This window comes from Wyeomyia smithii, chromosome 3 (genome assembly GCF_029784165.1).
Source record: "Wyeomyia smithii strain HCP4-BCI-WySm-NY-G18 chromosome 3, ASM2978416v1, whole genome shotgun sequence".
Classification (NCBI taxonomy): domain Eukaryota; kingdom Metazoa; phylum Arthropoda; class Insecta; order Diptera; family Culicidae; genus Wyeomyia; species Wyeomyia smithii.
In genome coordinates, this window is record NC_073696.1 from 100280126 (window position 1) to 100307127 (window position 27002).

At 38.9% G+C, this 27002-nt stretch overlaps 2 protein-coding genes across 6 annotated transcripts in view; one reads left to right on the forward strand and one right to left on the reverse strand.

Moving 5' to 3' along the window:
* The window catches only part of LOC129732912 (dedicator of cytokinesis protein 9), a 184693-nt gene extending 170601 nt beyond the window's left edge, over nt 1–14092 (reverse strand). For 2 of the 3 annotated variants that reach the window (XM_055694341.1, XM_055694340.1), the window contains exon 1: nt 13154–14092. In XM_055694341.1, coding sequence (XP_055550316.1) covers nt 13154–13252 — 99 coding nt within the window. In that variant the 5' untranslated portion in view covers nt 13253–14092. The remainder of the gene's footprint in view (nt 1–13153) is intronic. The other variant, XM_055694342.1, reaches the window with a different exon arrangement.
* Nucleotides 1–22512, forward strand: part of LOC129732913 (protein phosphatase 1L) — a 50322-nt gene extending 27810 nt beyond the window's left edge. Inside the window, exons 1-5 of one of the 3 annotated variants that reach the window (XM_055694344.1) lie at nt 18195–18351; nt 18415–19449; nt 20024–20669; nt 20728–21044; nt 21111–22512. In XM_055694344.1, the coding sequence (XP_055550319.1) occupies nt 19064–19449; nt 20024–20669; nt 20728–21044; nt 21111–21327 (1566 nt within the window). In that variant the 5' untranslated portion in view covers nt 18195–18351; nt 18415–19063 and the 3' untranslated portion in view covers nt 21328–22512. The other 2 variants (XM_055694346.1, XM_055694345.1) reach the window with 2 other exon arrangements.
* The last annotated feature ends 4490 nt before the right edge of the window (nt 22513–27002 follow it).

The following is a 27002-nucleotide window of genomic DNA, read 5'->3' on the forward strand; positions in this document are numbered from 1 at the left end:
TTAGCTAGCCAATGAAATACGGCAAAAATATCGATTTGTCGGGAATAGATCTCTGTGGAATAGAAATTAGTATTATTTCCCCTGAATAGTTGAAAAAAGGGTTTGCTAAACTTAAAATCCAGACTCTGAGCTCGTCATTTCAATATCTTCACATCGCATGGGATTTAGAAAAACTCAAATTTTCTTAGAATTATGTTTGGACTTATTGTTGTGGTGGTAAACACCGCAGTTTTGGCGAATTTCTAAAATGATCATTAGTTTCCAAAATGAACTGTCAGCTGACATTTTATCGCTTGGCTTCTGCTCTACGCCCACTACAAAACAACCATAACCATGTTATACTGTCGGGTCCGGATGTTGCAAAATCGCGTTTCTACCGCTTGTATCAAACATAGAATCGTTGGTTTTTTGCAGCTCTGCTGCACGGCTTCGCAGCAAATTCCAAATTCCTCTGTCTTTGCCACATATGGTTTTAAAATCCTCTTGCTAAGAGCTTTCGAGTTTACATATAATTTTTGTAATATATTATAACACTGCTGAACACAGGTTTTGCCCTAGAACTCAAACTAGAAAAAATGACAGATTATTATAGCTTTTCAACCATTCCTCTACATTTTGGTGCCCCTAGTGAAGATAACTTTTCCACAGACCTACTTAAATGAGTTTTCCCGTAAGCTAACGTTTAACAATTTCTCTACGATTTTTGACGTACTTCTGCATACACGAGGGGCACCAAAATTCTCAGGAATGTTGAAAAAACTATAATCTTTTTAGGGCACCCATTTTAAACCTTAAGGCTCCTTTTTCCCTTTTTTCCGACCAGTGTAATGAAACGCACTAAACTGATAACAAAAAAGAAAGAAGAAAACAAAGTGTAAACGTTGTACTTATGGGTGTCTCAAGTTTCACTTTTTTGACTGATGAAGAAAAGCACAAGTTCACAACAGTTCATAAAATTGTCAATATTTAGCTTTTTTTAATGCCGAATGTTCATAAAACGTCGAGATCTGGTGTTATCTAAAAATATAGTTGAAGAGGTTGTGTTTGAGACATGACCGCAAGGTTAACGTTGAACTGCGATAGGTTAGAGAGTAAGCTCGCTAGGGGTTAATCAATTTGATAATCTGGAACGGTAACTGTCAGTAATAATTCTCTTTCGATTCTGTCTTTTTTTTTGCAGTAACCCTGAAGACTTTTTAACACACCGCATATAATTGATGTAGGACTACGATAATGTTATATTTTTTCAAAAAATCGAAGAAGCATATTGTTAAGATGGCACCGGAGATAGGGCATAGCAGCCAAGTTCAGGTTCCTTATTAAACTTGTTGTTTCCAGGAGAGCTAGCCAAGCACTTTAGATCCGAAGCTGAAGTTAAAATAGAGCTGTTACGAAATACATCAGCATGAAAAAAATGTTCCATTCCTCCTACAACTCACAGTTCCAGTACAAAATACAGCCCATCTCTGAGTCACAAATACTTTAAACTGGCTGAGCTATATTTTTTGGAATTCAACAATTTTCATGGCGCTCTCGATGTTTTCGGTCTTTCATTTTGTAACTCTTTTTACCGCAAGGCATAATTCTACGTTAAAATCGTAAATTAGAGAACGGCCGCGGAGGACAAATTACTTTTTCGGCCGCGGTGGAGAAATGAACTCAATAAAACATTTTTTGCGCAGTTGTTATCGCTGTCATTACGGTTTTGGCGAGTGACAAAACAATATCTTAACTTCTTCAATTATGACCTAGGGCATTTAAAATGTTTTGATGTCTCTCACAATAGTGGCAAGTTTGTTTGATTGAGCATCATTTTGGATTGTCTTTTATCGATGCCACGGAATGATTCTAGTTCTCTTGTCATTCTCCGCTCCGCACACACTGCAAGCAAGCGAACAAGACATAACGATCATACACACAGGCTACCGACACACTCACAGCCAGTGCTGATAAAAGCCATTTTCCCCAGCAAAATTCTTCGAAAATTGCAGTGCAGCCAATCATTTTCAGATACACTAGATTTTCGTTGTAGTAACGTGCTGTTATACTCAGTTTAAATATTTCGCGCGCATCGTTCGAATCCAACCAAATGATCTTCAATGACGAATCAAACCAACTGATCTTCACTGATCTTCGTCAAAGCGAAAACGAAAAACAAACAGCAAGCGTTATCAAGACGAAACGCCAAACTGATCAAAATGTATCCCCATTTAACACAAGCGTTCGTTTGCTCTGTTTTTGTTCTTTAGTGCCGGTTTGTTTTTGCTTAGCATGAAGGAAAACTGTGTGATTGCAAGCCGGTAAGGGTTCTGGTTGCGGCTGTGTCATTATATTCCCTTATTTTCGAAAATTGCAGATTGAGATTTCACCAAAATCGGGAGAAGCGGTGGTTGTTTCTGGTAGCTGGTGGCACGTTGTTTTTAATATGGATGATACAATTGCTGTGACGCAGAATATCTGCAGAGCAATTCCACAAAAAAAACGGGCAACCAATTCAATCAACCATTTTTTATTTGTCTAAAAGTTTGCATAGACGTTTCTATAGGCAAAAGATGCCATTTTGTGCTATTGGTTGAATTTTTGGAACACGACTCATTTCTGAGAAGCTATTGAAAAATACTATTTTGGGAAGGCATTGATGATTACAAATATTTTAAGGGCCAAAATGGTTTGTTTGATCAGTGTGAAGTCTTCGAAAAGTTGTAGATAATAATTTTATCTTTCCGCGAAAATGTACACTCTAAAAAAAAATTAATTTTTGAAAAAAAGTTAAAAGAAAAATTAAAAATAAATTATCTAAAAAAGCTCATTATTTTCAGATCTTATTTATTTTTATAGAAACTACAAAAGATAAACTAAATAATGCAATCGGTCCGATCATGGAAAAATCCGGAAAAAAAAGTTATGTTTTTTTTTGAACATTTTTTTTAAGGAAAAAATTGATATCAACAACTTTGCCGAAGACACTATGCCAATCATTCAACCCGGTTTGGCTGTAGAAATATTTTCAATTTCCAACAGAGCCCTCTATGGGGAATTAAAAAATATTGCAATCAAGACTGTTTGGCATAGTGTGTTTAGCAAAGGTGTAGATAATAATTTTGTCCTTCCATAAAAAAATTGCCCATAACCTTTTTTCCTGATTTCCATATGCTCGGATCAGTTGCATTGTTTAGGTAATTTTTTGCAGTTTTATAAAAAAATTAAATTTTTAAAAAATGAGCTTTTTTATATAATTGTTTTCAATTTTTCTTATAACTTTTTTTCAAAAATTAAATAAGTTTTTTCAGAGTGTACATTTTCTGCAGCAAGATAAAATTATTATCTACAACTTTGCCGAAACATCATAAATTTAAAAAAAAACCGGTTCACAGAAATGAGTCGTGTTCCAAAAAATTCTACCAATAGCACAAAAATAGCATCTCTTGCCTATAGAAACATCTATGTGAATCTACCGGAGCCAGTTTCTTGTGGCGTAATATTTTTGTCGATTATTTTCGTCGATCACTATTTCGTTCCACTCAGCCAAAATGAACCTCACCGAAACCCTTTTTCACTGACACTGACCGATGACAAAACAAGAGTATATGAACATTGCATGGAAGTGAAATATTCCATAGGCATAGTAAAAAGAAATAAACTGATTTTGCTGTCTTATTTCCATCGCATGAAATATAATGAGGTGTTTCGGCAGTTCACTTCCTTGCAAAAAGCGGGAAGGAAGAACACTGAAAGGATTGTAAATAAATAACGTTTATGGATGCTTTTTTTCAATTTCACTCAAGAGTGTCAACAAGTATCAACCCTTATAGCGGGGGCCTAGTGTGGTTGGTAACGTCTCCGCCAAGCACGCTCGACGCCTGGGTTCGTATCCCACCGCCGACATAGGTGTCGATGGTTGTGAGGTGGCGTGATCCACTCACAACCAACCCAACTGGTCTAGATTCAATCCTAGCCGACACCGGGAGATTTTCTGAGGCGAAAAATCTCTGGGATCACGCCTTCCATCGCATGAGGAAGTAAAGCCGTTGGCGCCGGTCCGTTAATAAACGGGTCGTGAGTTAGGGTCCTGGGAGTGGAGTCGCCTCCCTGGGCGTCGGTGATTGGCCACAACAGTGGCGGAACTAGACCGACGGAAAATAAGCGAGAATAAAAAAAAAAAAAAAAGTATCAACCCTCACAGCTATTATCAGTGCCAAAATGGCTGAAAGCAAATATGACGCGACAGATCCGGACAAAATTACTAACGTCGGCTGTGCTGGAGCAGCAGGTCTTGTTTTAGCCCTTATCGGTCGTAACGTGCGTTCAACAAGGCTCGACATTACAAAATCAAAATGTTCCGCATTTTAATAGACGCACAACTAAATTCCTACTCGTTTGCTTAAGCTTGCATAAAATGATCCCAAATTAAGCTCAGAATGGCTGGAAACTCCTTCTAAAGACCAGAAAAATCCAAAAAGAATGCTCAGAATGGTCGAAAAGCCATTCTGAAGGCCAGAAAAGGTCGTAATGGAATCTGATCCTAAATTAAGCTCAGAGTTGCCGAAAAACTATTCTCAAGGCAAGAAAAAGCCGAAATGGAAAATGACCCCGGATTAAGTTTAGAATCGCTGAAAAGCCCTTTTAAAGGTCAGCAAAAGCCAAAATAAAAAAAGATCCCAAAATAAGCATGGAATGGCCGAAAAACCCTTCTCAAGGCCAAAAAAGCCAAAATATTATTTATTTATTTATTTTAAGACCCTTTAACTCTGTGTCATTCGGGTCTTCTAAAGCAAGTTTACAATAAATAGTTTACAACATTATTCTTCTTGTAGTAACTAAATGAGATTATACAAATCAATAGTTCTGAAAAATTCTAGCACTTTTTCTATTCTATCGTCACTATCAGCTAACGCTTCTCGAAGGTTTGGACTAATATTTATTCTTTTTCTTTCTTCATCGTATCCTTGGCAATTCACAATGATATGTTTCACTGTCAATATGTCGTTGCATTTTCTACATCGTGGCACTTCGCTTCTATCTAACAGGTAATTGTGTGTGAGCTGTGTGTATCCTATACGCAGTCGCGTAATACAACATTATCCCTTCTGGTTTGTGCTTTACACTTGAATTTAGATACCACGTTCTTGATTTCACGTAATTTATTTTCTGTAATAACATGCCATTGGCACTGCCACCCCTGGGTTATGCAGTGTTTTATGCATCTAAAAAAAAAGACGATCCCAAATTATACTCAGAATGGCCGAAAAGTCCTTCTGAAGGCCAGCATAGTCAAAACAGAAAATGATCCCAAATTAGGCTCAGAATTGCTAAAAAAACCCTTCTATAGGCAAGAAAAGGCCAAAATAGAAAGTGATCCCAAATTAGGCTCAGAATGACCCAAAAACCTTCCAAAGGCCCGAAAAAGCCAAGATAGAAAATGATCCCAAATTGAGTACAGAATGGACGACAAATTCTTCTAAAGGCAACGAAAAGCCGAGATAGAAAATGATCCCAAATTATACTCAGGATAGCCGAAAAAGCCGAAATAGAAAATGACCCCCAATTGAGCTTAAAATGGCCGAAAAGCCCTTCTCAAGGCCTGAAAACGCCGAAATAAAAAATGGTTTCGAATTGAGCTCAAAATAGTCGAAAACCCCTTCTAAAGGCTATAAAAGGCCGAAATAGAAAATGATCCCAAATTAAACTCAGAATTGCTGAGAACCTCTTCTAAAGGCCAGTAAAGACCAGAATAGAAAATAATCCCGAATCAAGCTCAGAATGGCCGAAAAACCGTTCTAAAGGTCAGAGAAAGCCGAAACATAAAATAATTCCATAAAGGCACTGAAAAGCCATAATAGAAAATGATCTCAATTTAAGCTCAAAATTGCCGAAAATCCTTTCTAAAGACCAGAAATAGCCAAAATAGAAAATCACCCCAAATTAAGCACAGAACTATACTGCCGCGCAGAGCAAGTCAGTCCCATTTGCATTTTCAGTAAAATTGAGTTATTACGCGTAAATGGTAGCTAACAATGCATAGTTTCGTAACAATGGATGAGCTCAACAACTTTGTTCTGAAAAACTGCTGGCATCCAAACATATTGTCCCATCTCGTAAGAAGCAATCTTATAAAATCATATAAAAACGCGTTTTTCTTGACTTGCTGAAAATGCAGGTGGGACTGACATGCAATGCGCGGCAGTATAGATGAGTAGAAAAAAATAAGCACAGAACCGCCGAAAAGTCCTTCCAAAGACCAGTAAAAGCCAAAATAGAAAATGGTCTCAAATTAAGCTCAGAATGGTCGAAAACCCCTTCTAAAGGCCAGAAAAGGCAGTAATGGAAAATTTATTTATTTATTTATTTATTTTCTCATTTGACCATTTAGCCATTAAGGTCATGATGGTTTTTCTAGGGTGGGGAAAAGCCCACTTGAGATAACCAAGAGTCAGTCTCAACCGGGCGTAAAAACCCCACCAGAATTTCGTAAAATAACATTGAACGATAAACATTTAACATTTAGCATTAAACAATTAGCATACAACATACCACATTCAACATTAAACAATTACCATTAGCATTTCAAATTTGATCCCAAATTAAGCTCGGAATGGCCGAAAACCCATTCTCAAGGCAAGAAAAAGCCGAAATAGAAAACGACCCCAAATAAAGCTAAAAATCGCTGGAAACCCCCTTTAAAGACCAGCAAAAGCCAGAATAGAAAATGATCTCAAATTACGCTCAGAATGGCCGAAAACCCCTTCTCAAGACCGGAAAAAGCCAAATTAGAAAATAATCCCAAATTAGGCTCAGAATGGCCAAAACCTAAAACGGCCGGAATGGCCGGAAAGCCCTTCTCAAGGCCAAAAAAAGTCAGAATAGTAAAAAAATCCCAAATAAGGCTAAGAATGGCCGAAAAAATCTCCTAAAGGCCAGAAAAACCGGAATAGAAATTGATCCAAAATTAAACTCAGGATCTCCGAAAAGGCCGAAATAGAAAAGTACCCCGAATTAAGCTTAGAATCGTTGAAAGTCTTACGAAAGCCAAAATATCAGTGATCCCGAATTAAGCCCAAAATGGCTGAAAAACTCTTTTAAAGGCACTGCCAAAATAGAAAATCATCCCAAATTAAGCACAGAACCGCCGAAAAGCCCTTCCAAAGACCAGTGAAAGCCAAAATAGAAAGTGATCTCAAATTAAGCTCAGAATGGTCAAAAACCCATTCTCAAGGCAAAAAAAACCGAAATAGGAAACGACTCCAAATAAGGCTGAAAAGCCCTTTTAAAGACCAACAAAAGCCAGAATAGAAAATGATCTCAAATTACGCTCAGAATGACCGGATACCCCTTCTCAAGGCCGGAAAAAGCCAAAATAGAAAATAATCCCAAATTAGGCTCAGAATGGCCAAAAAACCTTCTAAAATGGCCGGAGTGGCCGGAAAACCCTTCTCAAGGCCAAATAAAGCCGGAATAGAAAAAAATCCCAAATAAGGCTAAATATGGCCGCAAAACCCTCCTCAAGGCCAGAAAAACCGGAAAAAAATGATCCAAAATTAAGCTCATGATCTCCGAAAAGTCCTTCTGAAGGCAAGAAAAGGCCGAAATAGAAAATGACCCCGAATTAAGCTTAGAATCGTTGAAAAGCCCTTTTAAAGGCCAGCAAAAGCCAAAATAAAAAATGATCCCAAAATAAGCATAGAATGGCCGAAAAACCCTTCTCAAGGCCAGAAAAATCCAGAATAAAATAATCCCAAATTATACTCAGAATGGCCGAAAATCTCTTCTAAAGGCCAGCAAAAGCCAAAATAGAAAATGATCCCAAATTAGGCTCAGAATGACTGAAAAGCCCTTTTAAAGTCCAACAAAAGCCAAAATAGAAAATGATCCCAAATTAGGCACATTTTCAGATTATTGTATGGCATCTTTTATCCGGCTTTAACATCGGAGTATTTTCGGCATTTTTCCATAATTTGGCGAAATATGCAAATTTGAAACGATTATTGAAAATTAATTAAAATTTAATTAAAATGTTAAAAATCCCATCGTCACCAGGTGCTTTTATATTTTTGAATTTTTTTTATAATAGTACTCATTCACGTTAAAAATCTAAAGCCACTGAAACTTTCAGTGACTACTTTTTTAAATTTCCTATTACTCCCTAATTTTCCTGATTCAAAAATAAAATTTCCTGATATTCCATTATTTTCCCGGCAATCGGCATTTAATAATGTTAGATATGAAGTATCATTAAAGTAGAGATATGTAAATTTATTTGGAAATTTTTTAATTCGGATTCAAAGAAAACTGTAGAAACAAATCTAATTTCAACGGCTGTAGACAAACATCAGACAAACAACTGAAAGGTTTTTATTGTACTTTTGCTAAAAGATTCAGGATTCATCACAATTGATAAGATGTCCTGGTTGATTATTTTTCTTCCTGCACTCTTCGAATATATAATCTACAGCGTGTCAAGATATGTTCCTAGTTTGTCATGATATTATGTGTTTCCTGGCTGGAGTCTATTATATGCCCTAGGTTGTAACAATGGAATTGGTAAAATTGAATTAAGGGATGATCGTATGCAGTTATTCGATATTTAGTTGTTGGTTCTCGTTTACCAGTTCCACGGTCAAAACACGGTAAGCATTTCAAGAACTCAAAATTTTAATTTTGTGGATAATTTAATAGCTCAGGATATATCTTCAAAGCCAATTTGAATTTGAAAGCGAATTTTTGAAAAAAGCGATTTTTGAAAAAAAGGTTGTTTGATTTGAATGGCCCTTTCCATTCTATTAAACCAATCGATTCGATATAAACAATTTGTGTTTCTACTATGAAGATTTACCGCTCACTAGAGATGGCATTTCTCCAGAGACCACTTTTGAAAGTTGTGTATATTTCGCTGAGATGTTTTTTCTTCTTCTCGCATTCACACCGCTTACGGATATCTGTCTGAGGCAGCGGAACAGGTTTATCGATTATCACGAAACGGCAAGAATAAACACAACAGACAGTCGGTTTCGTTTTCGCTCGCAGTTAGTATATCCCTCCTCGGACCGGAAGACGCCAGTGCGCTAGTGAGTGGAAAATGTGAGCAGTGCAGCTACTGTCCATCAAGACGACGTCAAAATTCGTCAGGTTTTAATTCAGCATTTTTTATGCAGTATTGTTTACATTAGGCTTAGACATTTCACGAATGTTTTAAACGTGACACCAATATTACCAATCGCTTGGAAATGCAAGTGGAATAAGACAACACACTAACGACGAAAGTCCATTTAAGATGTTTCTAATTTTACCTCCCACGTGGTTTGGAGTGGGTCAGACACGAAGGTCTAACCGCATTCGCACGGTTAGGGATAGAAAGCTGACGCGCTTTGTTCGATTATTCTTTAGCTTATACGGCCAATTGAATCAAGTTAGTAGGTGGGCTTAAGAGAGGTCAATAACTTTCTAGAATAGAAAAGATCTGGTTTTTGTAACAAGAAAAGTAGACTCATTTAAATTACGAAAGCAAAACAAAAACCTCAAACATATTTCGTTTCAAGTTTCAAGTACCGAATGTCTTACGTTCTTGTAACACCAATAGCAACACTCCACATAGAGATTCGTTGTCGACCGACCCGGCCACAGCATCGTCGGTGGAGACAAGTTGTCTCGGCTAGTAGTGACACTTCTATTGCCTCTGTCTGCCCTTCTGAATTTTCCCACTAATGGACCGGCGCGTGTGTTTATTGCGAATAGACCAACCATGGATAGTAGGTTTTTTTTTCTATCTCCTCGTGAATTTCTCACGCAAATTGCCTCCCAGTCTGATGCGCCCAGTCGAGCCACTCTTGAGCTGCAGAGGAGAGTTGGAGTTAATGCGCGGAGGGAAGACAAACTGGGATCTAACAAACCGTGTAGAATTACACTGGGGTGAGGCTTCGGACAAGAGACGACCAACACAAGCTGAACCTGATAAACCAACGGCGCTTGGGGAAAACACGACCATTAAGTGGAACCCGAGAAAGAGACACACAATGATGACCCAGTTCGAGGGTATGCAAAGTTCAGCACAAATCAAGTGCGTCACATCCGCATGGTGGTTATATACCTTCTGGCAGGGTGGGAAACGGAATGTGCAACGAGTTAACCAACCTTGTTAGTGCGGAGTTCGCCGGTGTCTGGCGCAATAAAATCATACAGTTTACATCACGCATGCTGAAGTGCTTCAGTTGTTGTAAAAAAAGATTTTATTCATCTTAGAAATGATCTGAAAAGTATTTTCTTGAACTATCAAGCACTGTAGCCTGATATAGCAAATCATAACCCACTGCGAAGGCTGCCTCACTAAAGCCGTCAGCATTCCTATTTTCGGCACTATCGATTGAAACAATGTATACCGAAAAAAGTATAGTTATATTTATTGAGCTTTTTTGATAGCAAGAGTGTATATAAAGATCAGCTATAAAATATGGATAGTGGAAGTTCCTGAAATAGCACACTGGCAGAAGCTGTCTTATTATCTTTGGAGCGCTGCATATCGTTATTTGTATCATAAGGAATTCAACAGTCACCACGCCACGAGCGAGTATATCGGTTCATAACCATAATCGTAGGTTGGTTCCACTACTTCACACCCGAGACGAAAAAACTATTAATAAATGAATTGAACGAAATGGAACCTGCGAAGAAGGCAAAGACAAATCTATCCGGTTGCAAGATCATAACATCGGTTTTCTGGGATGCGGGTGGAATAATTTTCATTGATTTTTTCAAACTTATCTGATCATTTGAGCGATAGAATGAAAAGCGGACGTATTTGATGAAAGAAAAGTTCATTTAAACAATGCGTAGTAGGCAATCGATGGTAGAAGTTTTTCCAACAACGAAAAGGTGGAATTTAAAGAGAACTGGGAACAATTGCAAGGACTGAACTGGAAACAAACTTTTGACTGTAGTGACAGCTTGCGAAATCTTGTTAAAACTTAACCGGACATTTGTGAGCTCTGATAAAAAGAAGGAGACGTTTCTGCAGGTACTCTTCCCTATACATTTTGGAGCCCATTGTCTTATTGGTGACTAGAACCTTGGTTTTTTGTCCACAGCAACAAATTCTTTCCCGAATCAAGAACTTCCAGGCAAAATTATCAACAAAAACGTACTAGAATTTGTTGAAGACATTTCATTTGGCAGTGGCTTTGGATAATTTCAGGCCTGGGAGTTGTCCGAAACCCATCTTTACGTACGTTTCGTCATCCATCAGCAAGCATCCTTTTTACTTAGTCGAAGCCTTGTTGTTCAACTTAAGGGGTTATATACCTTCTTGGTCGAGAAAAATGAGGGAAGTTTGAATTTATTTTTAAGTGCATAGCACCATTTTCATTACATCAAAGTGGTATTTTTCTGAAAGTACAGTTTATCAACAACAAGAAAATACATTTGATTTTGAGATATACCAATTATTACTGGAGTAATGGCCGTTTCCCCGAAACGCTATTTTTTTGCAGAGGCTTGCGGTGATCCTGATAGAGACTCAGCGTATCAACCGAAATCAAAAAACTCATATTATTTCATTAGTTTAGTAGTGTGCCGGGTCCTTGAACGATCGCTTTTATGAGTATTTTGTTTTTAGTGCAAACGGGAACGTTTTTTCCAAAAAATGCACGTTTTGAGCGCAAAAAAATGCATTAAAATTTTTTTAGCGGCAAAATTTAACTGTATATTTCAAAAAGCGATCGTTCAAGAACCGGCGAATTTTATAACGAAAATTTAAAAAAAAAGATGAAGGAAATCGGTTCAGTAGTTTTCCCGCAATCAGGATCACGGCAAAGTCATTTTCCGGAAAAAACTATTCCGAGATAATCGCGTGTAAAGTTTCAAGTTTAGCTTATGCGGCCGTGGCGAGGCGCGTTGCAAATCGCTCTAACTTTCTTCCTATTGCTCAGATCTTTATGAAAATTTGTGGAAATGTTCTCAAGATGTTGTATTTGAAGATAATGTAATAAAAAATTTTCCGGTTTTTTGAAAACTAAAAAGGTATATAACCCCTTAAAAGAGTTGTGGCCTCCAGATTTAACAGCGTCCTGTTCAGTTGCTTGCAAGCACGGAAATTACGATAACCTTCTCGCATTTGGATTCCCGGCTGTTACCTTGGTTAGTTTTTTTGGCGATGTCGTCATCCGAGTACTGTGTTTGCCTTAATTGTTCTTTATAATTTCAACCTCAGTTAGTTCCAATACAGCGCATCCTCCAATCTATCCGATCCGAACAATTGTACGTTCACGGAAATGTTTCAGCACACGCTCATTTTTGCCACTTTCAGTAGTTTTGCGATTTTATTACCTAACCACGAAAGATACATGTTTTTCAAACAATCTGCTGTCTAAAGATTTCAGATACGCTTACTATCACCGCTGCTTTAAATTTCTTCAATTGTTAAGAATATTTCAATTGAAAAATAGTTTCTTAGTTTTTTTTGTTTTTTGTTTTTTTTTTTCAACTCAATTTTTCAGCAAATATTCTTATATCTTTCATCAGACTCTCTTTTATTAACCAGCAATCACGAAACTTGATTTTGTTGAATCATAAAACATGTGTTTTATTTAATTTCTCTTTTATTTTCTCAAACGCTCGATGCTGTACGGTAATATTAAAATAAAAATATCTGGGGACATTATTGTTATACTGCACCTCTCCGAATCTGGCAGCAATAAAACATTAGAAACTGATGATATTTCTATAAACATGAGGCCCCCATTCAGTGAAACACACTACCTGTCACATCATGAAAGTCCCCTCGAGAGAATCACCAATGCAATTTGCACACAAAATGTACATCAATTGCACAACTGGACATTGCATATATGGTAATTGCAGTTGATAAGGAAAGGAAGAACGATCAGACACATAATGCACATACGTACAGTGCTTACGCAAACTTCGCTTGAAATTTCATTTAATGCTCTAGCAAATTACACAGTGACGAATCACAGCCAACGAAATTTACGTCAATTTGACGGATGCAGGCAAGTTCAATTACTTCAATGAACGGTCCAATATCAAACACAGTTGATAATAATTGAGAACAGTACCCGGTCAACCACACGGTACGTCAAATGAAAGCAAAGGAACGCAGTGGAAGAAAGCCAAACAAAATTGAAAAGAAATAAAAATAAATACATACAAGTGAAGCAGATTCACGTACAACTTGCGAGATGTTCTCCCTCAGCTGGGCGGCCATTCCGGGCTTGTTTAGCCCCCGAGTAAACTTTCTTTCTGTCATGATGCTGGTCTCCTGTGCCACCTGCTGGTGTCTCTTCCCTTACTATTTATTTTTTCTTGAACCGCTTGTTTTAATTATCACCACTCTTCACTGGTTGATCGATAACTTTCATAACTGCATGTGAAAGCTGGCCGGAGCAAGCCTCCACTCATCTAGCAGCGACTGATCTCATCTTTTTCATTCAAACTTTTATTCACTTCAAACCACTCAGTCGTTCAGAGACCGCACAATCCGGAGTGCTCGCGGTGCTACAAACGAATACCTGTTTGGTCGGTCGCAACACCTTCCAAACGCGAGAATCCTTTTTGCCCTCACTCGAATTCAACTGATAATCACAAAACGAAATTCTTTAAATTGGATGTTATTCATCTTTGCACTTTAGACACCACCCACTATCAACAAAACAGGAGCATTGCACCAATACACAGAGCCGGTCTGCAAACAGCAGCTTCCTCCGGTCAGTTCAGAAGGATACTTCTGCACTAGTGTGAGTGTACAATGACTACGTATAGGCGTATCACAGTTTACTTCATTCTGAATGGAAGTGAACTTCAGCTAGAGAACCTTAAGAGGATGCACTTTCTCGACCGCACACACACTCAAATCCTAATCGAAACGAAGATCTTCACTTTTCTCGCCTCGTCGGTGGCTAGGAAAAAGGTAGAACTGTCTGCACTTCAACACTATTTAAATCCAATCTACCAACTGTTTCTTCGATGCGATTGCAATTCAAGACAGGATAGTCTAGACAAGAAGCAGAGTCCTCAATGGCTGGAGGCAAGGAAACGCCAATTTTTCACGCGAGCTACACGACATCGACGTCTAACACAAACCAACCGTCTGAGTGAACTGCGACAAGCACCATTATTATGTTGTGTACCGTCATGATCGCACACTCTGATGAACGTTTTGCCGTGGCTCATTCGTACACATTCATACTCAGCCAACCACTTGCCGATGCATGGCGTGCGGTTTTCATTGGTGTTAGTGTCCCGTACGCCGGAGCAGTGTTTTGTTTTGCTCGTTTATGTTTTGATCGGGAGCTCGGCTAGGTTCCCTCAACATGCGCACCACGTGAGTTGAATGAATGGCGTGTGTACAGTCTATACAGTTTCAGCGGATATCAACATGAATGCACAACGGTTTAATGTGTGGGAAACCTTACGTGAAGATTAGAGGTATTCATGAATGAATGCAAGGGTTGAACTTGCTAGCAATTGATAGTTAATATGTAGGCAATGAAAAACAGCTTGTCCACGCACTAATCTATGTTTCGATGTGGTTTAAAAAAATATTGAAACAAAACTAACTAAACACAGGTAAATCAATCAGTTATTTAACATTCGATTGATCCTACTCAAAAATCTGAGTATGAAATTTTAGCAAGAAACGGATCTATAATGTTTGATTTTCAGTTTTGGTATTTCTCTTCAATCTGTGTATTTCGATATTTGGAAATTGCGTATAAATACCAAAAATTTTGAAATTCACAAACTCACAGATTAAGCTTGTTTTTCTTGAAATAATAAAACATAATTTGGTCCAATCTGAATTACCAGTGATTAGTTCTACTACAGGTCGGACTCGATTATATATAGTCTCAAATTTTCTTTCACTATATATAATCGAATTTTATATATAATCGAATCATAGAAGAAAATGTTTTATATTTATTTTTCATAAATGATTTGTTGTTTTCGAATAAAGAAGAATTTTATTTTTGATTCATCCCCCTAAAAGTCAGAAAACACATTTTTACAAAAAAAAACATATCTTGTAGTTATTCCTGATGTAGTTGCAGTCAAATGTAAAGAAAAATTATTTAAAAAAATTATACAAGTATATGTGGATTTGTCAACTTGTTTGTATTTAATGTCTTGAATTTTTAAAAATTATTTTTTTTTTTAAATTTTTGTTTTTATATTTTTTATTTTTGAAATTATTTTCATTCAGTTATTTTTATATTTAAGTATTTTTAGTTCTTTTTTTTTAATTTTTTCAAACAAATTTCAAAATTAATTTTTTTTTTAATTTTTCTATTTTTTCTTCTTTTTAACAAGCGTTACGTATTTTGTAGATATTCTCTTACGATATATTAGCTTTAGATAAGTCATATTTGATATTCAAGAAAATTTTTTTTTTGCTTCTGTATATAATCGAGTCTAAAATTATATATAATCGAATCATATATAATCGAGTCAATATATAATGGAGCCTCTATATAATCGAGTCCGACCTGTATTTTGAACGATGAAAAAGCCTAATTAAAGCCCAAATAAATATTTTCGGGCTGACTATGTTATGAATGTTGGGTTTATTTTTATCAATCATTTTTGTTATATTTGATCATAATACAGGGTGTCACCGTGAAAGTGATACTCTTCATTTATACCATAAAAGTAAAAGAGAAACATATTTCTTCTCTGATTATTTTTTTTTATTAACAGAGAGGTAGAGCAGAAAAGATACAGTAGGATTAGTTTAGTTCAAATCTTTCGCCTCCGCATTTGTTTACGACGCGCAAATGCTTTCCAAAATTATCACAAGTCGAACGCAAGACTTCGATCGGCATTTCATCCCAGATTTTACCAAACGGTTCTTAAGAAGTGTCCAAGGTCATATGTTCCACTTCAAATTGGGAGAGGATGCGGGCCTTTCAGAGATACTGATAATACATGCTATTTAAAAGACAAACAAATGATCTTTGATGGCGTGTCTTAGATACTCTGCAAATGGTCCTTGATGACGTTGTAGGTACTCTTTGTTGATTCTCACGCCCCCCCGCTCTGCCGCATAATCGAAAGCAAAGGACCTAGACGGCCCTAAGCCGCCGCGGTGTCCGATGGCCGACCCGTCGTCGGAAGCGGTGGCTGCTCGCATGCAAACAACTGATCTGCTGGATTGCCCGAAACATAGTTTATTTGACACGGCACAATACATTTAATGTTTTACGGAGCCAATTATATCTTGTGTTACATCATAACGTATCTTATAAACTAAGAGCAAATATTTTATCTTCGCTGCCGACTACGAGTTAAAATTAAATCTAAAATTAAAACTAAAATGCGTTCTAAACTCAGTGATTTGTTGTTGGAGGTGACATGGTGTTCTTCAAACAGCCAAAAAATAATAAGCAGAATATGTGGTATGTTCGGCTGAAACAAGAAACGAACTGGGAAGTAGGGTTTTTCAAGCCTCCAGTTGCTGGTATCGTGCGGAGTTTTCGAATCCGGGGTCCAAACGTGTTCTTGCCGGTTGGATGTAAGCGAAAAAGAGTAGGACTAGACTGGGGCATGGATAAATTTCAGGAAAACGTATGTAAGGGACATGTACGGAAGGTCAGGGCTCGCCAAGACATCACGAACAAAAACAGCTGATCGTCTACCTGCGGCCTAATTAAAACCTGGCGTCATGGTGAACAGGGCATGACCAAACAACTCCACGAATGTGTTGTATTATATGTAGTGAAATTTATGATTTAATTATTGGGAAATGGTTTTGAAAACAATTTTTTTTATATATACAGGAAAACCTATTTTTGTGTGAGGGATAGGGATCGTACAAAATAAATCGCTTAAAAAAATTCGAAACTTCACGTGCAGCTATAAAACAATGTTTACACAACATTAATGAAAAAAATCGTTTTTTTATGCGGAGGATAGGGACCGCATAAAAAAATTCCCAGTTAAAAATAACTCGAAAGTTGATGATTCTGATTAAGAACACCTATGAGAACAATTTTGAAGCATCTGATTGATAAACGAAGCTATTTTAAACATACTAGTCTTTCCATCCTTCGTAGGCTAGCAATACGTAACTTTTTCTACGTAAAACTGACTCAAATAGTATTTTTTTTTTGACGCATAACTCATGTAATGCGTGGAAATTCATTCCAAGGATCGGGAAAACTAAATGGCTGGAAATCTTGTCGGATGTGGTCCTTTTTCGTATACCGCGCAAAAAAATTTTGCACAAAAAAACATGGCACAAAAACAGGTTCGACTGTATACACTAATCAAAAAACAAACATTACAAAAAACAAGCGAGCAAAAAAAGCATTAGTTTTGCTGTTGTTTTGTGCTCAGTAGAAGTGGCGAAATTTTTATCGTTGATTTTATGAGCATTTTTACATTTGAATCTCCTATTTTTCAAAAGTTAAAAAAGATATACTATATTTGCTTGGAGTTTAAAGGTAGTTGCTCATTGGTCGTTCCATATGAAGTGACCGCGAAAAAGCACAAACTTAGCATTGACCATCACGGATCGGACTCATTGTTGGGGGAATTATTCATCTAGGTTAACTTTGAAAACAACTTAATTTTGGTGTCGATTTGAATGCCCTGTGGGACCCCCTCTTTCTTGCGAAATTACGCAACTTTTGTTCAAAAACTAACAACCTTTTACTTACAATTAATGGACATAAAATTTTCAAAAAATATTTATGGGTAATTTTTAAAGAAAATAAACCGAGAAATGCAAAAAAAAAAAATTTCTAAGTTTTACATGATATTTAAAAGACTATTTTTGTTTTTTTTTTATAAACCAAAGGTAAATTTTTCAAAAAATGCCATTTTTTTTAACTCGAAACAACCCAATGCCACATGGCATCATTTGACAAAATGAACAATTCTCGACATAAAATGAAACTCAATGACATTTTTATCATTTATTATTCATTGTACTGGCTAATGATATTTATTGTAAAATTTCGAACCCCCTGTGGTTCCATTATGTATACAATATATTTTGGGTCAAGAAAAATGGTAGCTTTTGATAGGACTGATCAGCTGGCTACGACTATTAGTATATTTTTAGTTGTTTAAATAACTTAAAGAACAGTCATGAATCACCCTAACAAAACCCCGCGCGATATTTTTTCGTTTTTACTTATCGTTCGTGTCGCAACCCTGACTTTGACACAGCAGAAATGGACGAAAATAATAAAAGAGTGAAAAGAAAACGAGAGCGGGAGTACAAACAGCTGTCATCACAAAACGACGATGGCATATTTTCGCGATCGTAATTGGATTGCGATGTAGTTATTTTTTGTAAATTGCAACATCAAATAATGATTTTAGTGTTTTACGCATAATTCAGCGGTAAGAATCTAACTGTGCAAATAGTGGAAAGTGTTTTTAATTGTTATAACTGTTTTTCTGCAGTCGAAAAACGCAATTAATAACCCGCAGTGAACGGATGTAAATCTGTACCAAACTTCCGCAGTTCTCGTATGATTGACACTGAGCAATAATTAAGGGCGTTGCATGCTATTTATCGCGATTTACAATTTTGCGTTTTATTAGCGACAAAGAAAGAAAACTGATAATTTTCTGCCGGGTATTTTCTCGTGCTTTCGTAGCAGAAAAAAGGAAGCGCAGAAACAGCAACTCAGAGCATTTTCGTCTTTAATCAGAGTGAATATTTCTATTTTCGAAAAAGTTTAGTACATACTGATTGCGCGCTCTCACACATCGCTGATTTGTTACTCTTGGCTCTTTTTGCAATCTGGCCTTTGATCCGATCGTACACTCTATTGAGTGCGCGATTTGCTTGCTAGCACTGGGGAAAAAACACTTGAAGCATCTTCGAAGATTTTCCTTTGCGTAATTTCTGAGCTCAAGAGTCACTAAGTCTGCTAGCCTCGATAGTAGGATCTTCTGAGAGCTCATAAAGTCCGCTGCTCTGATTGTGTTTGGTAAACAAAGCGGCTTCCTTGTTTTCACATTAAGCATCTACGAAGGGAAGAAAGCGGCTTTCCGAACAAACAAAAAACTAGTTTATGTGGTGCCCCTTCCGGTAAGGTTGTGTGGTATGGAAGACGAGCTGGAAGATAAGATTCTCTATCAGACGTTTTTCAAATCGCACATGAAGCTGTTGTCCAAGTTCGCAGTCGGCGTTTCGCCGTTCAACAGTTCGGTGGGTTACGTCTGGAAGGTGATGCGAGTGTATCTGCTCAAGCCGGAGATTCTGATTGCCGGGCTGTTGATTTTCGTGTTCGTCCTTTACCTTCAAGCGAGCGAGGTATGGAGCCGAGGGTTCATCGGGAGGATCAGCAGCAGCATTGGGCTGACCAAGGGGACCCGGGCCGGTAAGCTCGCTCTGCTTGCGTCCGCCGCCGAAAAGCACAGCTGGGAGGAGAAGGCCGGATCCAGTGCGGTGTACGCTGTCCAAGGTCGGCGACCACGCATGGAGGATAGGTGAGTTAAAATATCGAAAATGTACATTAATATAAAATAAAACAGAAGATACGGAAAAATTAGCATCGATGCACAAAACCACAGCTGCTCAGAGCACTATTACAGGCGTCGTTAGCTTCGGACAAAGACCATCTTGAAAATTTAAGATCACTATTCATACTTCCGATCGTCAAACTATATCCTTACGATCCTTATAAACAATTAATTAGCAAAGACCTTCTGTTAGCAATCAATTGTTCTGCTACTTCTTAAATTAGAAGTTTTCCTATTAGGTCTTAGCTTTGAGCAAATTCGAACTCTCTCGAAGCGCCGCCGAAGAATGTAGTATAAAATTAGTAGCGTTTGATGTAATTCATGTGGATTGTCGAAACCCTTCAAGATAAGTATATCTCCGATGTGGCGTTGTACATATGTAACATTTGATTTATTAGCCTGATAAGCACATGAATCAAACATCTTTTATTTCAGGAGCTAGACAACTGTTTGTGTCATTATACGCAGAATGAATCATAACACACAAAATAATAATCTGCCTTAGATACTGAGTTATTAAATGTAATAAACATCATTTTAGATTTGTAATCGACGAGAACCTCAACAACACCGGCATATCATTGTACGCAATATTCGACGGACATGGTGGAGAATTCGCAGCTGAATACGCCAAAGCGGTACTGGTGAAAAATCTCAACCTTAAGTTAACCCAGTCCTGCACTCTTGCTTCGGGAAAGCCCGCAGAGGACAAGGCAGATATTAAAGCTGAAGATTGCATCAAAGCGGGAGACAGCGACGGTGAGATCAACGAACGGCATAAGGTGAATTCGGGGCCAGCAGGAGCAGCGCCCGTGTCCAGCAGTAATGCGGGTTCCTCACTGACGCAACGAAGACAGAGCTTTCGTAAATCCAAGACTGAAGATGTTATCGACAAATCCAACGGTAGCAACAGTAATTCTAATGGAAATGCCAACAACAATCCGAATAATGCGAATCAAAAACTGGAAACCGACTTACTAAACAAATACATGGGTAATGCGTCCCCGGCAAGGCAGATTACTAAAGAAAGTTTACTGAGCGGGACCAGTGGACAGCAGACCAACCAGAAACCTAAAACGTACGAAGCGAAATGTTACGTTTCCAACGGAAGCATTAATTATGGAAAAATAATTACCGATGAGGTGCTAGCCGCGGACTACGATCTGGTAGAGATGGCGAAACGAGTGGTAAGTTTGAAGGCAGCAATTCGCGGAACAAATTTATCCTTCAATCAATCAATTTCAGTCGAACTTCGCCGGCACGACGGCGCTAATAGCTGTAATGCATAACACCAAGTTGATTGTAGCAAATGTCGGTGATTCCCGGGGGGTCATGTGTGATTTGAAAGGCAACGCAATTCCATTATCGTTCGATCATAAACCCCAGCAAGTGAGGGAACAGAAACGGATTGCTGACGCCGGAGGTTTCATTTCGTTCAAAGGCGTCTGGAGAGTCGCGGGTATTTTGGCCACATCGCGAGCGCTGGGTGATTTTCCTCTGAAGGAAAAAAATCTTGTAATAGCCGAACCGGATATACTATCTTTCGATTTGGTCTATCATCGGTAAGTGCGTGTAAATGATTAGTCCAATAACATTTCTGATCTTTTCTACTGTTTCCATTCTTCCAGACCAATGTTCCTTATCCTGGCCAGCGATGGGTTATGGGATACGTTTAGCAACGAGGAAGCGGTTGCTTTCATCCGAGATCGTCTAGACGAGCCGCATTTTGGCGCCAAAAGCATCACACTACAATCGTACAACCGCGGTTCTGTGGACAATATAACGGTGCTCGTGATCGTGTTTAAAAATGGACGATATGAAATTGGTTCCTCCAACGGGAACTGAGACGCTTGAAGCAACCGAAGGAAACGATAAAATCTAACAAAGATTGACTATCAATAGTCGCATATCAGTCACTTGTTAATTATAAGAAAAGTGAAAAACTTCTTTGTTGTAGGCAACGATTTCTAAGCTTAGCGTAACATGTTTTATTAAGACGTAAAAAAATGTTTCGTATGCTAAGTCAAAATGATTTTAAAGCAATTTTACCTAAATTCTGTTGAAAAAAAGTTTTTAAACGCTTCTGTAGCATAAAAAAACAGTTCATACCTTATTTTCGCGCGAGTCTGGCATGCGATTATAGGCTGTCGATCCTTATCAAAAAACCAATAACGAATGATCGTGATTAGATTTCACTTAGCTTTTGAAAACCACCTAAATTTTAGTTAGCAGATAAATTTTTTTAACCTTAGTAGTAGAGTTTTCTTGACAACGTGTGCTGTGCTCTAGAGGACTTGTACGATCTCCCAAATGCCCCTGTTCCGGACCGGGATGAAAGTGATCAAAACGATGACGAACTACTGCTTAAAACGATAGTTTGCCGATGGCTTTTATTGTGTTTTTGTTTCATCCATAGTTTATAAGGTGTTAGCGTCAGCTAGTTTTATTCTTTTACACCTGTAAGACATTTTAGGAAGCGTTAGTTTTAAATTCCTATGTATAACCCCAACCCAATGATGATACACTTAACGTTCTGTATTGAGTATGTTTTGTTTTGAACATGATTGTGAGTTTGAGCTATTTTAAGCAGAATATTGATCGAACAAATTCCACAAATTTCTAACTTTTCTAAAAAAACTGATGTTATCGGATTGTGCCTAAAAGAAACATACCAGCAAGTGGAAAACAATATTGATGACTGAGGTGCCAAACGTGTGCTGAGTAAATTGAACTAGAAATGGATCAACTATCGTGAACTATAAGATAGTGGAAAAATCAGAAATTTTACTTTTCAACAATTTATAGAAATGCAAATACAGGTAGCTAATTTTCAATCAAAATGTTTTATATAATTATCGAAAATTGTTTTAGAATGCACCGAATTGGTTACTTTCGATCTAGCACGATGTAAAATACCGCTTCATTTATGATCACAGTGAAATATTGAACAATTCTTTTGTAACTGAAACTCACAAAAAAAGAATTACATAATCTGAATAAAAACCAACTTTCTTTTGATTTTTCTTCATAGCCCTATCATCTATTGTTCACATTAGTGCTAATTGTAGAGCAGCGCTCCTAGTCGTCGTATGTGGAATCTTTTGGCAGCAGTTTGTTTGCAAGGGATTTTTAATAGCTTCAGTTCGATCTGTTTGGTTTTAAAATGTTGTACAGGAAAGAGGCGGGAAACCTGAGTTGAAGTAATTAGAACAATTCCTCCAATCCAGGACTCTCGGTCTATATTCTCACTTAAAAACGCAATGTCGCCACAAAATACTATCCAAAGGATTTGTTAGAGGGAAGGTTTTCGTGATTTTCGTACCAGAAAGCAACCATATCGAACACCGAAACAAAACCTGGTGGTGAAAAGACATGCTCGGATACATCTACAAGATGCTGTTGTTGCGTTTCAAGTTTTTTGTGGCTAGGAAGCTTGTACAAGATGCTGATGAATTACATCTTTGCTGATGTATGAGAAAACGTTCATGGCTTCTGAGGAAGCTGGGGAGGCCTAACATTTTATACAGGGTGTTCAATAAGTCCGAATACACCTGTCCAATTCATATCCATGGGAATGTGTTAAAAAAATTCATAATATTCTTTTCTGAGTCGGTTTCTCGTCCCTCATTTTAGAAATAAGCTCTTTGAATTAGTCCATTTTTTTGTATGGAGTCATCACTGCAACCAAAAACATTGATCTTTTGTGATATCGTCCGGGTGTTTGCTGTATTCCGCACTTCTATTATTAGCGCGGGCATCTTGGCCAGATAGCTACGGAAGGCAGAAGTGGAGGTGGCAGCCATACAAGTGGTGGGTTGGCATAAAACCGGAGAACGTGAACTCTGGGCGGTTGATCCGACCGCTGGCACTGCTTTCAAGTACCACATCTACTACAGTTGCGGCGACTTAGTGGAACAGAGCGTCGGTTTCGTGCTACAAGAAACCAAATAAAGCGTGTCATTAGGTGGAAACCTATCATTGAGCGTCTATGCGTATTGAGGATCAAAGGTAGTTTCTTCAATTTCAGCCTGATAAACGTGCACGCCCAGACAAACGATAAAACCGACAACATGAAGGAAAAGTTCTATGAACTCCTTGAGAAAACGTATGGGGAGTGCCCACAACACGACATAAAGATCGTCATCGGAAATATGAACGCACAAGTCGGACGAGAGGAGTTCTTTCATCCCGTTATTGGTAAAGAAAGCCTTCATTAAACCACCAACGACATCGGCTTGAGGTTAGTGAACCGCGGTCAGAGGAATGGCGCGTAATTTGTGGTTCGTTGCTGAATGGCTAGAGGTGACGGAAGAGAAAAACCGGGCCTACGCCAACACGTTAGTACCAGTCAATCGTGTGACGCGTCAGGTGCGGAGAAATACCGGTAGCAAGAGCTGCCGAAAAGATGCTTCTCCGCCGTAAGAAACGCGAGCACTACGATCGCCAGGCACGAGGAGATTCTATGGAACGATTAGCGGAATCAGGAGCCGGACCGTGCCAGTACCTGCCATGTGTAATGACAGAGAGAGGAACCTGTTTACCGATAAATCGCAGGAGGTCAGGCATTGGAAGCAACATTTTTAAGTGTTGTTGAAGGAAGGTATGAGAGTTGTCGAGGGGAACGGTATGGAAATTGGGGAAGACTGACAAGCTGTTGACCTATCAACATCAGACGAGGTAAAGAATGCTTTCAAAGAGCTGAAAGACCACAAAGCCGCTGGGAAGGACGATCGAACTTTTCGAAGTCGGAAGCGACCGGCTGTGTATTGCAATTCACTAGATTATCCTAAGGGTATGGTCTGAGGAACAACTACCTACGGACTGGTTGGAAGGAATCATATGCCTTTTTTACAAGAAGGGACACAGACTCGAATCTAGAAAATATCGAGGTGTAACCTTCCTCAATTCCACTCATAAAATTCTTTCCCATATCCTGTTACAGCGACTGAGGTCGCTGCAGGAAGCCAATGCGGTTTTCGAGCGGGACGATTTACACCGGACAGATGTTCACCTTGAGACAGATCCTCGACGAGTTTCGAGAGCACAACTTGCAGATACATCATCTGTTTATAGATTTTAAGGCGACGTTCTACACCGTGAAACACAACGAGCTGTGACAAGTTATGCTTGAACATGGTTTTCCAACAAAACTAATTAAACTGCTACGTGCGACGCTTGACGGTTTTACATCAACTTAGATGGTCTGGAGTGAGGTGACTGCCAAAACGTAGTACATGGTGGGTGGCAGAGAGCGTGGCAGTTCTGCGGGTGCTGGTGCTGCGGTGGAGATGGATTGGGATACTTTCGAAGTGATCGACGAATTTGTTTATATTGGTACTCATGTGACATGTGACAACAAGGTGAGCCGCAAGGTGAATAGACGGATTGCTTAGCCAGCTTAGGTCCCGTAGCCTACAGATTCGAACGAAATTTGCGCTCTATAGGACTCTGATTCTCAGGGTGGCGCTCTACGGACATGAATTCTGGACGTGAAAGGAGGCCGATCGACGAGCGCTTAGGGTCTTTGAGCGTAGAATCCTGCGAGCAATACTCGGAGGCAAACTAGAAAATGAGGTGTGTCGCAGGCCCATGAATCACAGGATGTACGAAGTATACAAACACACTGAAATTGTCAAGCTAATCAATGTATGTCTGCTGTCGACGAGGATGCTAGAGCAGCGGGTGTAAAGAAAGACTAGAGAGGAGCAGCCCAAGACCGAGTTTTGTGGAGGCGTATTCTGGATACTGCATAGGATCTCAATGATTTGTCACCATAAAAGTAAAGTAAGTATTATTAGTAATATCAATAACTTTTGAGAGTAAGTGACATAAATTTTGATAATTCGCTCGTGTGTATGCCCTTTTTTCACACTTACTATTCCAAGCCTTCCCTAGAACATCACCGTGAACCGTAAAAATCTACAGCTCAGAAAAACATCACTGTGAACCATGAAAACCTACAGCTCGAAAGAACATCATCAAGACGGAATCAGACCCTGCTAAGGGTGAGTGTGATGGTGATGAAAAACGTGAGCCGAGGCTAACTTCCGATGCCATAGGGTTATTTTTCCCGACTTTCATTCAAGGTCCCGGACGGTCTTCACACGGTGAGGGCGTTTTACAGTGGACTCGTGCCGGTACCGGCAGTCACGCATTTCGAGGCCGCTGTGCTGGACAACGCAGTGGAAAAGGTGCGCATGCGAAGCCGGGGTGTGTGTTCTTCGGATGCCATCAAGGACCGATCAAAGTGGTGCTGGCCCGCGTGTTCAAACCTGCGACAAAAGGACGACACAGCTACCACGGCATGCAGGCTGCACAGCAGGGCAGTGATTTTAAACGGTGCAGGTTTACGGGAGGCCGGAGTGAATATCAAGTAAGGTTAGCTTAAGAATGTGGGAAAGACTTAAGGGCACATCAGCTAGATTAGGGTGGCCAGGAGCACTCGGCTCATGTGAGTAAATGTTATTGTAAGAAAATAAATGTGTACCATACGTTATCTGAATTTTGTTTTGGGCTGGTCGGCAATTTTTAAATATTACATTGGCGCTCAACTAAATTAGAACCAATAGAATTTTGTAAACCCAGTTTGGCAAAAGTTGTTTTGTATTTATTAGTAGATAATTTGGCTTTAGAAGACGCATTTGAAGATTGGGAAATACCACGCTAGAGACATCAAGATAGACTAAGGTAAGGTACACAGCTATGACTGCAGGCGATGCCTTGCGAACCAAGAGCACTGCTAAAAAAACACCGTTAGCCGATCGGGAAAAATCGTGCCAGAGCCGAGAGCTGTTGCGTCGTGTTCCTGGATGGGAGCAGAGCCGAGAGCTGTTGCGTCGTGTTCCTGGATGGGAAGAGGAGATGCCAAGATCGACGGTAGAACCGGGGCGTTCGGGTATCAAAGCTAAAGGCCACCATCATGAAACAGAAACGCGTTTAGACAGAGACTATTCTCACGGTGACTAGAGATAACACAACCCAGCAAGTCGACACCAGCTTGTCGTGCAAATTGAGAAGTGCATTCGCGCGTACCGTTAGTCAGACCGTGAGAATACTGACCATAATTATGCCTAGTGCTGTTATCGCCGTTACCAGATCGTGAAAAACTGGAACGCAGGCTTAAAATACCGCTTCAACTGAACGGCCAGTTTTATTGTAAGAGAGATTTATTTTTGTCAAGGTTTCATAGGATTCAACGTTAAGGAAGAGCCCATGCTCTTAAGACCATTGACATCGAATGGCTCTGGTTCTACTAAGATTCAAATCCACGACCAGTCGCTTGTCAAAGCAGGCTCTGTAACCTTGCGGCTACGAAGCTCCCTAATCCATAGTGCTCACTGTATGTTCGCTCTGCTTGGCCAGCATATACGTAAAGCCAACCGAAACCTTGGTGCTGCTGGTTTCGATTCGGAACTTGACATTCTGTCTATTATACAGACTTCGCAGTTAACGGTGTAGTGAGTGTACAGGACAATTGTGAGACTAGCGCCACGATACTACTGACACTAACAGTCTCTCCC